The sequence below is a fragment of the Prunus dulcis genome, chromosome 7 (assembly GCF_902201215.1).
Source record: "Prunus dulcis chromosome 7, ALMONDv2, whole genome shotgun sequence".
NCBI classification, from domain to species: Eukaryota; Viridiplantae; Streptophyta; class Magnoliopsida; order Rosales; family Rosaceae; genus Prunus; species Prunus dulcis.
Window position 1 is genome coordinate 2,753,639 of NC_047656.1, and position 14,871 is coordinate 2,768,509.

At 38.2% G+C, this 14,871-nt stretch overlaps 1 protein-coding gene across 1 annotated transcript; it reads right to left on the reverse strand.

The window, feature by feature from the left end:
• Positions 1 to 1,000: 1,000 nt before the first annotated feature.
• On the reverse strand, positions 1,001 to 2,478 carry LOC117634651 (transcription factor MYB60). The gene is made up of 3 exons (XM_034368833.1): positions 2,306 to 2,478; positions 2,054 to 2,183; positions 1,001 to 1,900 (listed from the first exon to the last, which is right to left on the reverse strand). The coding sequence occupies exons 1-3, from the start codon at positions 2,436 to 2,438 to the stop codon at positions 1,198 to 1,200; spliced, it is 966 nt and encodes a 321-aa protein (XP_034224724.1). The 5' UTR covers positions 2,439 to 2,478; the 3' UTR covers positions 1,001 to 1,197.
• Positions 2,479 to 14,871: the final 12,393 nt, after the last annotated feature.

Genomic DNA, 14,871 nt, shown 5'->3' on the forward strand with positions numbered 1-14,871 from the left:
GTACCGCTTTATGATGGATATATATAAGCTATTCATTCTACTTTAAGAAAAGAAAAAAAAAATCAACGAAGTCCATCCGAGTGAAAAAATGGTCTTAACTTACAAATTAGTAATCTCATATTCGAATTTTCATGATATATTGATAATGTGTATGTAAGAAATCCCCTTATCTTTTTGTAGTTTTAACTATCTTTTGTATTAAAAAGGAAACCAGAGTTTGTAATTTCATTTCCTGGGTTTTATTTTTCATCGTTATTATTCATTTTTTTATGAATTATTGTGAAACTAAGGGACCACAATAGGAAGGTGGGGTTTTGTGATTTTTTGTTGTGTCTGTAAAGGCACGGCATGACAGTCAAACCCTTCTATATGTCCTGTGAAAACTTAGCTTTTCAATTTGCATGGTAGGCTTGGAAGCCATAGGATCACAGCTTCTCACACCGAAAGGTGAATATGGTCACATGTTTTGCCCTCATTTTCCCCCAAAAGTAGGGTTTTTGAGGCAACCATTTACCTCATTTGGTTGCATGACTTTCGTGACGCAAATCCCATTTACTTATATGGCTATTATTCCTTTCCCCTATATCTCTAGCTAATTGTTTTCTTCCAAGTTCATAATTAATTAACATAAATACTACACACTCAAACATAGAACAAAAAGATTGGTAAAACTTTTAATTCATCTGTCTGTCTGTCTCTCTCTCTCTCTCTCATAACTTATGACTTCCAAACTTGAAAAACAGTCTACATGCCATCCTAGATGTCAATATACTTACTCAATAATTAATTACCTTTGTACATGTGTATGTCCTTAGGCAAGCAATATTTTAGCACCAGCCTCCAGCTACCATGAAGGGCCCCCAATAAATGAGTTTTTTAAAATTATAAATACATTCTACTTTCCATTTAAAATATAGGATTTAAAACTCAATTTTTGTTATTGTTGGACTGCATCCTAATAAAATTGGTTTGCACGAAGGCTGACAATTAGCATAGTTAATCAGCTGATTATTTAGCCCATTGAATTTTACACTAGGGAGAAATGATGATCAACTTCCTTAATCCATTCAGAAAGAGAAGAAAAGAAAAAAAGGTTACAATTATCAGAGCATAGAGATTCCAGACTTGTTGAAACCTCAGCACAAAAGAGACCAATAAACAGCCTTCTTTGTTGGTTTTTGTTTTGTTTTAGGTAGCTCAAACCGAGGACATCGGAGACAATTCCAACATCTGATCATCGTCTACTTGTCCAGCACTTTCATCCAAAAGCCACTTCTCAAGAAATGATAATGGAGGAGCACTTGTACTGCTCTCACATCTAATAATTTGCTTGTTCTTCTGATCATCTTCATGAATTATTTCGCCATCATTTGCAACCCTACCACATCGAGGGTTCAACTTATTATCAGACTGAGTAGAATCACAAGTGGACCTGTCCCATGAAGCAACATTGTTCAAGTTCTCATACGACAAAATCGAATCCAACTCTTCGTTACGAGATAGTAGATTTCCAGCAGGTGTTTCTTGATCCTGAAGATCATCAGGTGCATTGAGTTTGAGGTGGTTAGTGTTAGACAGCATCTTCGGGGTTGGGGAGGATCTCATCCAACCTTCCAGGAGTCGCGAAATGTTTGCGGTGCTCGAGGCATATGTGGAGGATTGGTTGTTCTTCAGAGTAACTGAGGAGGCATGACTTGCCATATTATCTAAGCTCCCTTCACTCAAACTCCTCCTTGATACAATATTTAACTGATGACTGGTACTTGTGGTTGAGTCTGATGCCATGTGAGGGTCTAGAGCTGATTGAAATTTCTTCAGCTTCTTCTTCAAGTGGGTGTTCCAGTAGTTCTTTATGTCATTGTCTGTTCTCTGTGGGAGGTAGGAAGCTATGGCTGCCCATCTGTTTAAACCAATGATATATTAATTAAATTCACCAAATTAATTCACACCTATAGGAATTAATACTACACACAGACAATTTTTATTTTAAAAAAAAGTTCATAATATATAGAAAAGAAATAATATTAATCAGTAAGTTTTGAAGATGAATTACTTGTTACCCAGTAAAGCTTGCAAATGAATGATCATCCCTTCTTCATGAGGTGTGAAGTTCCCTCTCTTGATTCCAGGTCTGAGGTAGTTAGTCCATCTGAGCCTGCAACTTTTGCTGCACCTCAACAACCCTATATATTTTGCAGCAAAATTAAACAAGAAACCACCAAATATTAATCCATGACCATATTGGATTTATGAGAAATACAAATTAATTAAATAAAATTAGTAATTCAAGCTGTTGCTTAATTACCAGTGTTTGTGGGAACTGATCTCCAATTGCCCGGACCGTGTTCTTGGATGTAAGAAACAAGGATGATGTCCTCCTCAGGGGTCCATGGACCCTTCTTGATGCCAACCTTCTCACAGCAAGGAGGCCTTCCCATGTCTCTCTCTCTCTCTCTCTCTCTCTCTCTCTCTCTCTCTCTCTCTCTCTCTTCTGCCTTCTCTTCCAATCCAAAATGACCTCGCACTTAATTTCAAATAGTGTTATGAGCATGTGAGGGCTTTATATACATGGTCTCTTAAAGGGAAGGAACTTTTTCTCACACCTATTGATCATCTACCTCGCTGAGTCATCTGGACTTTTTATTAACTCTAACCTTAATAATATTGTCAATCTTTCTCTAGAAACCAAAGTCTGAAAGGGATCAATGGAAGTCGATCGAATATCTTTCCATCTTTCTCTCTTCTACATCGATCGTCACGTGCCACTTCGGCACATCACCAGAAATAGAACTTCACATTCGTGCCCCTTATTTCTCTTCTTGTGAACCTCCTATTTGTGGCTAACATGATTGTTTTAGGTGGCTAATGATCTTTTGTTTATATGAAAAACACACTAGATCATTAAATGAATTCCTTAAGAATGCTTTCCCAATAGTACACAGCTAAAATGACTTTCTACCCACTGCAAAAAAATATTTTAAAATCATATTTTTATCTCCATAGACCCTCGTAATTCCATAGATATCCCTAATTAAGCATCTTCACTTTCTTTTTCTTTTTATTTATTTATTTATTTTATTACAATATCAGATTGTGTACCTAATAATACATGCCTTTTCTCGTCATTAAAATTTAGTCGTTCGGTTAAATTTGATTTTAGTACTTTCATTAATACACTGTTTTGAATTTGTACCTAGGTATAAAGATGTACCTGTAATCATATATATATATATATAGGAGTAGTTATACCACGATTCTGCCTGAAAGGTAATTGGTATCCAATAGATTTATCCTCTAAATTCACAAGTGTAGTAGGAGTAGTTACCTCAAGGATATTCTCAAGAGATTGGTATGTTGGTACTGTTGAGTTAGAGGGGGGTCTTCATCTTGTTGTTCTGTATTGTCTGTAGGTGTGGGACTCGGATCAGAAATATCTTCGCAGGGATCAGGTGGGTTAGGCAATTGATCGCTATGAATGGTCGATTGATCGCTTTTCGACAGAGAGTAATCTCATACTCCAGACTTGGGACAATCAATCATTTCTGAACAGAGGAGAATTTCTTCGTTTTCCAAGTTTCTCCAATTTTGCTCTTCACTTTGTATCTCCCCCTGAAGCGTAGAATTAGATGATGGGTCATGGAAGAACAGCTCAGATTCCAAAAAGGTCACATCCAAAGTGACATAGGTACGTCAGGTGGAGGGGGATAACAGCGGTAGCCTTTTTGACAAGCGGCATAACCCACAAAAACACAACGAAGCGCACAGGGATCAAGTTTGCTATGTTGATTTTTGTGGAGATGAATGAAAGCCACACATCTAAAGATTCGAGGTGTGAGTATCAAAACAGAGGGCAGAGGTCTGTGTTGCGCAAGCACTTGTAAGGGAGCTTTAAAATACACCAAAAGGCATGCGGTTGATCAGGTGAACTGCAGTGACAATAGCATTATCCCAGTGATGGCGAGGAACATGAGCACCAATCAAAAGTTCTCGGGCGGTTTCAAGAAGATGTCGATTCTTTCGTTCAATAACACCATTTTGCTGCGGTGTCTGAGGATAAGTCGTCTCATGGATAATTCCATGTTGTTGGAAGTAAGTCTAAAAGTCATGATCGACAAATTCTCCACCATTGTCTGAGCGAATAATCTGGATTTGAGCATTAAACTAAGTTTTCATCTGTTTGTGGAAGGACTGAAAACGGGAAAACACTTCATTTTTATTCTTCAGCAAATAAAGGCATGTCATCCGTGTACAATCATTTATGAATGTGAAAAACCACCGAAGACTAGAATGAGCAGTGATAGGTAAACGTCCCCAGACATCAGAGTGAATTAACGTAAACGGAGTAGTACACTTGTTCGTACTCAACGGATAGGGCACACTGTGACTCTTGGCCAAAATAAAACTATCACATGTGAAGTCGGAGTCCTTGAAACCTGAGAATAAATCTGGTATAAGATGCTTTAAATAACTAAAAGATGGATGTCCAAATCGACGGTGCCACAACCAGATTTGCTTTTGTTTGTTATCAAAGGGATGCGTCACACTGTTAGCCATGTTGGGACTGAAGTCATCTACATAATATAGCCCCCATCTCTTAGTACCACGACCAAGAATCTCCTTAGTGTGAATATCAGTGCCAGCCCTTGTCACGGGATAAGTAACTCTATTGGCATTAGCAATACAAGTTCGTCGAGGTTGTGTAGTATTAAGAAAATCATCAGGATCAAACCTTATATGATGAGTTGCACCGGAATCAATTATCCAGCTCCGAGAATCAATCTTATCGGAAGTATGGAATCCATAACTAGTACCATTATTGGTCGTATCGCGTTGTGTTCGATCTTTAAAATTAGCTCACCAGTTGGGGTAGCCATGCAATTTAAAACAAGTCTCACGAGTGTGTCTTGGATTACCATAATATGTGCAATCTCATCCATGTGTCGGGGTCATTAGTCAGGAAGTCATAATTTGTGCAGCGGAAGATGCATACGATACGGTTTAGTAGGAAATCGGATCGGGATCTGAGTCTGAGTCGGGGCCGGAGTCGGAGTCGAAGTTGGGATTTGGGTCTAAATCAGAGACAAATTCGAGGTCGGGGTCTGGGTCATCATCAGAGTCATGGTCTGGGTCATCATCCGAGTCGGGGTCGGGGTCGTCGTTGTCTTAGTCAGGGTTAAGGTCGGGGTCGTCGTAGTCGAAGTTGGAGTCGAGGTCGTCAAAATAGGATCCTGAAGGTCAAAGTCTGCATCTGTAGGAGCTGAGCCATCTGAGCACTTAACTCGATTATGGTTGGTTGAGAAGGATTGAAGGAGTCGGTGGTGCTACCTCCATGAGGGTTGAAAAAATCATCAACCCCCATTCTGTACTTCTTTTTGGTTCAAAAGCTCTATATTTCTGTTGACAAACAGGCGATGCCTTTCAAGTTCCCAGACTTTAAACTAATAATTTAATAGGCTATAAGGTCTAACTCTGACAGAAAGGAGCAAAGGAAAGGACCAACCTTGTTTTGATATCGCTTTGGTTTTGGCGTTTCAAACTCAAAACTCTGAAGTGATTATGGCTAGCGGGTAGCTGAAGAGATATAGAAATTGGTCCAGTTTGAGTTTAAATTTGAACTACTCTGGATAAAGATGGGAGTGACTCAGTTTGAATTGATCTCTACTACTCCAAATAGATATCGGTTTTGATTTCAGTTGGCAGCTGGCTCTCAAAGCCTCTCTGACGTGGGCTTTTTGTTTATAGGCCAAGCTAAATGGGACTTTGCCCCAGCAAAAGCTCCAGTTACAAATCAAAGAAGGAATGCACTGCCGTTGTTTAGCGAAAAAGTAAAGGAAGAAAGTGGGGTGAAGAGTTTGTTGTTTAGTGAAGATGGGATGATAGCAAACCCAAAGCCCAACCAATTGGTTTTGCTGGACATGCACAGACTCGCATGTTCCTAGCCAAATATCCAAAAATCATCAAAGAATGATGAAGGGCAAGTGGGTCATCTTCCAAATTCAAGTGTTCAAACAGTATAACAACTCCCACATATTTAATGGAGCCAACCATTGACAATTCTCAATTGCTAGAAAATACCAGTTAACAAACCATCAAATAAAGTTGGATGGACCTTTTCCTCAAATCAAAATTGGTCCGTCCAAAATTCCCTTCAAAATAAAAACGTATCAATTAGCAAATAATTGATACGAAAATCCTAAATTTCTCAAATGGTACAAAACCATTCCAAATTTCCTCATGGGTCATCTACCCGTGCAAATTTCAGTGAGATCAAATTCATATCTCTCAAACAACAAATTCTTTCAAGGGGTCATTCATTCTTTGAAAATCCAATCATTTTTCGAACTACGTTGGTTTGATCCCTTTAAAAGGGTACGTAGGCAATCTAGAGATTCAATCTAGATGCAACCATCCTAAACATATTTCCATATCGAATCCCTGATTTATTCAGCTAAATTCACTCAAACTCCTCAATCAAACACATTCAAATTCTTTGTTTTGTGATGAGTCATTTATTCATCATGAATCTTTGAACTACGAGTGGCTTGATTCCCGCAAAGGATACGTAGGCATCCTGAGGTTGGACTTGGGAGCAGCTGCAAAATCAAACACACACGTTCTGTTTCTTTATGATGGAATCAAAGGGTTTTCCCTTGAAGCAAGGGATTGTAATTAAGAGATACTTTTATCTTGAATGGGTCGTACTCAATTAAACAATAAAAACTCTTAAGAGTGACTTGCAGCTGCTCCCAAGTCCAACCTCAGGATGCCTACGTATCCTTTGCGGGAATCAAGCCACTCGTAGTTCAAAGATTCATGATGAATAAATGACTCATCACAAAACACCCATAGTGGCGGCGGGACTCTGATACCATGCTAAAATATGTAACCTAATATGAGAACATTTGTTTATGGGAATTTTCTGTGTATTCTTCTCCTTGTAGGATGTCATATTTATAATACAATGAAACCTGAATGGGCAAGTAAATAATAAATTCATATTTCTATTTACAGTAGGAAATCAAGAATTAAAGTAAATCGAATATAATTATAATAGGAATCCTTGGTGTGTTAGGAAAGAAAGTCAATAGTCCACAAGTCACGCCAACACTGTCTAGTGCAGCTGTCAGTGGTAGCCTTTTGAAGCAATGCATAGGCCCAACACTTTTGAAGCCCAACAATGATAGGACCCGCCCTGAGTTTCCCTTTGGAACTCATGACGAACACTGTGCCTATCCAATAGTCGCAGAAGAAGAGATGCCCTCAGATGGTGGTCTGTTACTCGTTGACTGCCTGGGGGGCGCAAAACAGTAAAGATGTGAGTGGACAAAAATAAATGTTATTCAACATAATACAAACATACGAACCCCACTATTTAAAAATCTCTTTGAAAATCATTCAAACTTCCTATGTGTGTATATATATATTCGTACAGGAAGATGAGATTCCATATACACATAACTCATGTGGAGAGATAAATCAATCATCAACATTTAAACTAAAATTTAATCAACCCGATTTAAAATTATAAAATTCATTATAAAACATTTCAAAACTGAAAATACTTTCCACCTAGGTGTACCCCATATAATCCATCAATTACAATAGTAATCCGTCAATTCCAAGTAGTACACATGTGGAACTATCCACTCCACATGTGTGGCACATCTTAACAGAATCGGGGGACACGAGGTCAGCCTAAGACGCAAATCCTAGCAAAATTGGGGGATAGGAGGTCAGTCCGAGACGTAAATCCTAGTAGAATTGAGGACACGAGGTCAACCTAAGATGCAAATCCTAGCACCACACGGTTTGGGCTTCCCTGAGACTCGTGGGGCAATGTCATACGCACGTAGACTTATCCGAAGGCAGCCAACTTGTCCAAAGGCATTTTAATTTCTGAAGGCAATTGGGATGTCCGAGAACATCATAATATCTAAAGGCAACCAATATTCTGAAAGGCAACAATATTTCAGAAGGCAGCAGTATTACCGAAGGCAACAACTAAGGTACCTATGATGGGTTAGAAAACCTTTCTAGAATATGTTATAAAACCCTTTCTCAACTTTCCAAACCATCAAGTAAATAATATGATCCATAATCTATTTAGACAAAATCGCAAAACCAAATCCGAATATAAACCACAAATATCATGTATAGAAAGTAAAAGCGATACATAAATCATGCATAATATTCATGAGACCATCATAGCAAGAAAATCATTTATAAAACAAATGCCCACTCACTGTGGGTCCAAGTGCGCTCAACCCTAATTAGGTGTATCTAGAGCGGACATGGCGTCTGTGACCCTATTTCAAAAGATACAACCATGAGTAAAACAATAGTTTTAAACCGGACTTAAAACTGAATTTTAGCTTTCCCGAAACCCTAAGTGTGTGAAACCCTAAAGGATCGGTCCGGTAGTTCCCGAACAAATGGTACCTAATAGGCGAAACCCCAATCGTTGGTCAAAAGACGAAGTCTCACCAATCCGAACATACCTCCGTGCTCGGGACGACGCAGGTTGAATTATAGGGCAAAGTGGGCCGCTGACAGTGGCGGGTGTTTTGAGGAAATTTTCGACGACCGAAAAGCTCCAAACTGTCGGTCAAGTCTTATACCAAACGATCAAGCTCAACAAAGGGAGTAAGATTTATACCTACGTCAAAGATCAATTTGGCCATTAATGACCTGAAATGATCGGTTTTTCTCTCCGAAAACCTAGGAATTTCCTAGCTTCGATTCAAGCAATCCATCGTGGTTACGGGTCTGGTTTTGGAGGGGAAATATAGAGGAGAAGGATAGGAGTGTTTTGGAAAAAATAAAAATAAAAATTGGCGGTCAATTGTGGCCGGAAACAGCCGACATAGCCACTACAATTTCCAGCAAGGCGGCAGTTTTGGGTCGGTTCTTTGATCCAAATTTTCGGCTATCTACTGGGTTTCAAGGGTGGATCTTGGATGGGTTTTATGGAGAAGGAAGAAGGGAACAAGTTTCGTGACAGTTGTGCCGCCAACCGTGGCCTGATGGCAACGAAAAAATGACTGGAAGTGGCACTGCCACTGTTCATGCGTGAGAGAGGGAGAATTGTCGAGAGGGAGGGAGAGAGAAGATAGAGAAAAAGTGCTGAAATTTGATTGGCCAGCTTGGTTATTTCAACTTTGCAAAAATTACAATTGTGCCACTGCACTTCCGTATATCAAAACGTCTTCGTTTCAACTCCGATTTGGGCGTACTACATGTCTACGAACTCGTGAGCTTGAGCATTACGCAATAGAACTGAGAAATTTTCCAAAACCTGCCCCGAGCAAAAGTCAACCCTAAACCACTAAGAAACCCTAAGGATAAAGTCATCCTTTGATTTAGAAAATAGGAAAATAAATTAACTTTTGGGGCAGGATGTTACAAACAAGGCATTATGAGGAAAGACCTAACAAGGTAAGTGCAAGGGTTAAAGGCACCTAACTAATCAAGCCCAGTCACATGGCACGATTACCATCATATGGGTAATGGCCCACACAACATGCGCATCAAACCCATTAAATTAATGGCATTAATTATCCCATGTCCCAAGTCAAACAACTAAACCAATAGGCGTACGCCACGTTGCTCTCTGACTCATGCCATATTAAATGGAGAAGGTAACATCCTAGAATTAAGAACCTTACTCTTGCATTCTTAAACTCTAAGTTGAACTTGTTTTTTAGGCCCAAAAATCCAAAAGGTCCCAAGTGCATCTCAAACCCAATACGATATCTTGTTGTGAATGAGGCCCAACCGATGTATGCATAAATCTGTCTACCACGACTGCAAGGTGCTTACAGAAGCTTCAATACTCGTACCATGCCAAGCAAAAATATAACTCGGCACATGGGGAGGTCACAACAAGCCCATATAAATGTATCAGTTCCATGAACCCAAGCATTTTGCTTCGACAAACATTATCTAACATGGCTTTATACTCGAACAAATATATTAACTTATCTAGAATTGTTAGAACCATGTTCAACCTTTACCCAATGTACAAAGGAATTACACTTTCTAGTAATGAAACTATTGAATACAATCAACATCCCTACAATCCATACAATCTCAATTTATATAGCCAATTGGATAAGCTCAACTTCCTAACTAACTCCTAACCAACTTAACAACTCAATATGGATAAGCAGCCCAATCTAGGTTCCTATCATTTACCCTCCTTTGCAAACTATCCTTGTTTTCAAAGATATGATATGAGAAATGAAATACTGAGGCAACTTGAGGAGACTAAAAAATTCAGCCAAGTCATTGAGCCTACGTAAGCAAGAACTTCAAATAGGCCAAAAAATGCCCTGTACAATTGACTTTTGTATTATATTTTAGGTAATTACTTGTAATATTAGGTTTCCTAGAATAGTCCTGTAATTACTCCCTATAATAGTGGGATTAGGGTTGTAACCCTATGTGTATATATATGTTAGAAATATCCCCTTAAAGCCAACTAGTTATGTAATAGTTAGAGTTAAGGACATCTTTGATAAAAGATATATTATGTTATCAATGGGCAAGAAATGTTGTTTTATACATTAAATCATCCAATATTATCTTTCAATATGTAGAACAACCATAGTCCAAGGAATACACAAGTGGATATGAGAGCTATGTAATGAGATTGCATACATGGAGACTTCTCATCATCCCTAAATCCTGAATATTTTCCTGGCCATAGGAATATTGATTGGGCGTTAATATTCCGCGAAGACCAGTACACATAGTATCGTCTCTATATGTAGGGAATGGCAAGGTCTCAAGTCATTAAGTATGGAGACACATCGATATGTGCATAGGTGCTTGTAGAAGAACAAGTACACTGAACGCGATCCAACACATGAGTTACAACATGGAAGTCTTTACTCACATGTCAAGTTGGAAGTCATAAATTGCAATGGTGCAAACTAATCCTTAGACCTGAGGCATCATAGATGTTTTGTGGCTATGTTGTTAATCTTTGAGGGCACTATACGGTTGTGCTGAATTAAGCATAGCTTAAAGGTGCTCATCAAGATTCTCAATAGAGTCATGGAAGCAAATGAATGTACAACAAGGAATCTCTACTCTCAGTAAAGGAGAGAGAATACTCCAAGATATGATTGGTCAAATCTCTGGCAGAGTAGTGGATAAGACTTGAAAGAAGAAGTCTTCAAATCTTACCAAGATAATCATATAAAAGGAATGATTCACATTAGGATGTTGACAATCGGATTTCATGATCTAATAATGTGAATAAAGAGTATTGACATAAGAGAAAGATTCAATTGCACGATCATTCCAATTTGAATATGTTCTTTAACAACGTCTCATTTAGCTCGGATAACCGTGACTTGCTACTAGGCAACAACCATGGTTTGTGGATGTCCTAAAAGATTTCAATCAACCTTTATTAATAGGAAGAATTAAATTGTGGAATTTAGTTCATATATCATCTCTAAGGAGTTGAGTCAACCCACTACCATGCTAAAGGGAACCTATGGATCTGCACACCCAAAGAATGTGATTAGAGGTACAAATGAGGAGACACAAGTCAATGGTTGATAATCAAATGTCAAAGTCAACAGTCAAAAGTCAACATGTTGACCGGAGCAATTGACCAAAGTCAAATAGTTCGACCGGTTCAATTAAGTAAGACTATAATTATAATTTAATAGTTAAATTATAATTAAAATATTATTTATGGAATTGATATTGACATATAGAAATATTGGATTGGGCTTTTAAATATGATTTAAAAGGAAAGGGATAAAATAGCCCAAAAGGCTATTGGGCCAAGGGATAAGTGGCATAAGATGACATGACCCATGGACCAAATGGAGCCCCAAATACCCACCCAATTTCCTTTTGTGTTGTCCTATATATAAGCTAAGGGTTGGAGAAAACCCAGCTAGGGTTTTTTGATTTCCTACTTGGTTGATGAGTGATTATCTTTGTATCTCATCTTCCATAAACCAAAAATTGGTCCAATCAAGAAGTAGACTAGCATCCATACTTCTTGATTGCCTTCTCTTCATTTCTAGGAGCATTTGGTGTGGTGAGGTAGAGGACTCCAATCTTGGAGCCTTAAGGTGAAAGAGTCAAAATCAAGAGAAACAAAAGGCCTTTCCAATAAAGGTGTTCATTCTTGAGAAATTAAGAAAAGGTCATCAATGGTAAAGATCTATTCCCTTTTTCCTTTTTCTATTTGTGTTCAAAGAGACTAGGCTAAGATACTTGGTTTAAAATGAAAGACGCAGTGTCTCTTAATTACTATCCCTTGCTTCAAGGGAACACCTTTTGATTCCATCATAAGGAAACATGACGTGTGTGTTTGGTTTTGCAGCTGCTCACAAGTCTAACCTTACGGTGCCTACGTATCCCTTGCGGCAATCAAGCCGCTCGTAGTTCAAAGAATCACAATGAATAAACGACTCATTGCGAGGAAAATTTGATTTGAATTGTATTGAGAAGTGTTTAAGTGAATTTAGCTTAATAAACCAGATATTCAATATGGAATTATGTTTAGGGAAAATTTGGTTAAAAAACAAACCAGAGATTCAAATTTGGTTGTGGTTGCGTCTATTGGTATGGTAGACTGCCTACGTACCCTTGATGGGATCAAACGAACGTAGTTCGAAATTGATTTGTGTAGAGATGGATATTTGATTTGTGGGAATTTCGTTGATGTAACCAGTGATTCAAATTTGGGTGCGGTTGCATCTATTGGGATGCTAGACTGCCTACTTATCCTTGACGGGATCAAACCAACGTAGTTCAGAATTGATTTCAAAGGTAGATGACCCATAAGGAAAATTAAAAATTAATGGGTAAGTGTGGCCCACAAATTGAGAATTTGTGTTTGAGATATTTGAATTTAATCTTATTGGAATTTGGATGGGTAGATCACCCATGGGAAAAATTGGATGGTTTTGTACCATTTTTCTTATTGTCAATGTCCAAGAAAAATAATGAGCAATTTTGATAAACCCACTAATTTTCTACAATTCACATTTGCATTTGGACCAAATATGGCTATGAGGACTTTAAAATTGATCCATTAACCATATAATAGGCAATTTGGGCCTCTGTAAATATTTGGATCACCCATTAAATATTTTGGGTTATTGAGAATTAATTGGCAAATATTTTTTACAACCCATTAATTTGTTTCGGGCCTTTGATATTTTGGTTGACCCATGAATAAAAACTGGCCCACAACTGTGATCTCCGCGAAATAACCCCAGCGTGAAATCATTCCTTCAAGTGAACTAGTCATTATCAAATTAGGAGTTCAAGAATTGGAGTTGTGAAGGAATTATAGTCTTGCCAGACTTAGGAAACAATTACACCGCCAAGAATCCTCCCTTTATTTGGAACGAAACTCCAGACCCATTTTCCTCTTTGCTTCGCAGTCAAACCCTCCTAGATAGCAGAGCTATCTTTGTTTTCACAACAAAAGGTATGCATGACCTTTCTTTGTCAGACCACACAATTAAGTTGAAAAACAAGTCCAAGACCCAAGGAAGCATGTGCTTCTTTTTTAATATTTGCTGACTTTTGCTTCATATATATATATATATATATATTTTTTTTTTTTTCCTTTTGTTGTGTTTGTATGCAAAGAAAGCCATCTTCCAAAACCGTGGCTGTTTTTCCTTTTTTTTTCATTTTTTTTTTTCATTTGTTTTGTCTGTATGCAAACAAATACAAAGCCATCTTCCAAAACGGGGCTATATATAAGCCTTTTCCTTCGTTTTCTCTGTATGCCTAACAAGCACAGGATAAAGAAGATCATCCAAGAGAGAGAGAGGTTGTGCGACACAGCCCCATTTTCTTATTATTTGTTTTGACAGAACAACATGGCTTCCTTTTGTTGAAGACCTCCATCTTTTTTTGCCATTGCCTATTCTTTTCTTTATGACTAAACACCCTTTTTCAAGAGAAAAAAAAAAAAAAAAAACTTTCTCAAGCAAAGATAGAGAGAATTGGTCAGAGAGTCCAAGAGGTAATACACGTACTTTTTTTTATACACATTTTGGAATTAACTCCCAAAACACCATTTTTTCTTCCATAGATTCCCTTTTGCTTGGCAAAGCTTTATTGAATGGGACTCATCCCATGGATTCTCAATCCATATATGTGATTTAAGGGTTGCATCCAACATGGATTTATCATCCAAGAATTTGATTTGAGAGTTGCCACCCAACATAGATTTATCATCCAAGAAATTGATGTATTGCCACCCCACAAAAATTAATGGAGATGAGAGTATACCTGTGAAAATTTTCTTTTGTCTTTGTGCTCTAGTAATTTTTCTCCAGCAACCCTTTTTTTTTTCTTCCGTCTCATTCTTTCTTTTTTTGCTGCAGTGCGTTTTATAGGCTAGAGACCTCTTTATTGTAGGATGCCTCATTCAAATATTGAATAATCAGCTCCACAAAAACAAGAGCTACCAACCTCTCTTAAGAGTTTTCATTGGTTGGTTAGGCTCCCATCTTTTTTGAACTATTTTCCTATACAGTTTATCAAGTTGTGCTTTATCTCTGCCCTCAATTTAAGGCTTGCTGGATGTGGCACATAATGGGTATCAAAGTTGTGGGACTAATCCAATCCCATGTTTGAAATTTTTTTTGTGAATTTTTCTATTTCAACATCCTTAAGCGAATCCACCGCGCTGCTGCAACACGAACCCAACGAGCTGTCGTCATACACCTGATGTAGTATCCAACAGTGCTGAGCTAAAAAAGCTCGTACAATCATTGCAAGAATTACGCGGCCACCTCACCGACCCATGTCGCACAACAGCATCACGCACCCTTGCACAGAACCCAGTCGTGCACCCGCTCCATATCAATGCCTCTG

What these genes read in the sequence shown, in the direction of transcription:
- LOC117634651 (XM_034368833.1), bottom strand. Translation starts at nt 2,438, where the DNA reads ATGGGAAGGCCTCCTTGCTGTGAGAAGGTTGGCATCAAGAAGGGTCCA. An exon ending in ATCAGTTCCCACAAACACTG is followed by an intron (nt 2,184 to 2,305) that starts GTAATTAAGCAA and finishes CAAAATATATAG; the next exon opens with GGTTGTTGAGGTGCAGCAAA. An exon ending in CAAGCTTTACTGGGTAACAA is followed by an intron (nt 1,901 to 2,053) that starts GTAATTCATCTT and finishes TGGTTTAAACAG; the next exon opens with ATGGGCAGCCATAGCTTCCT.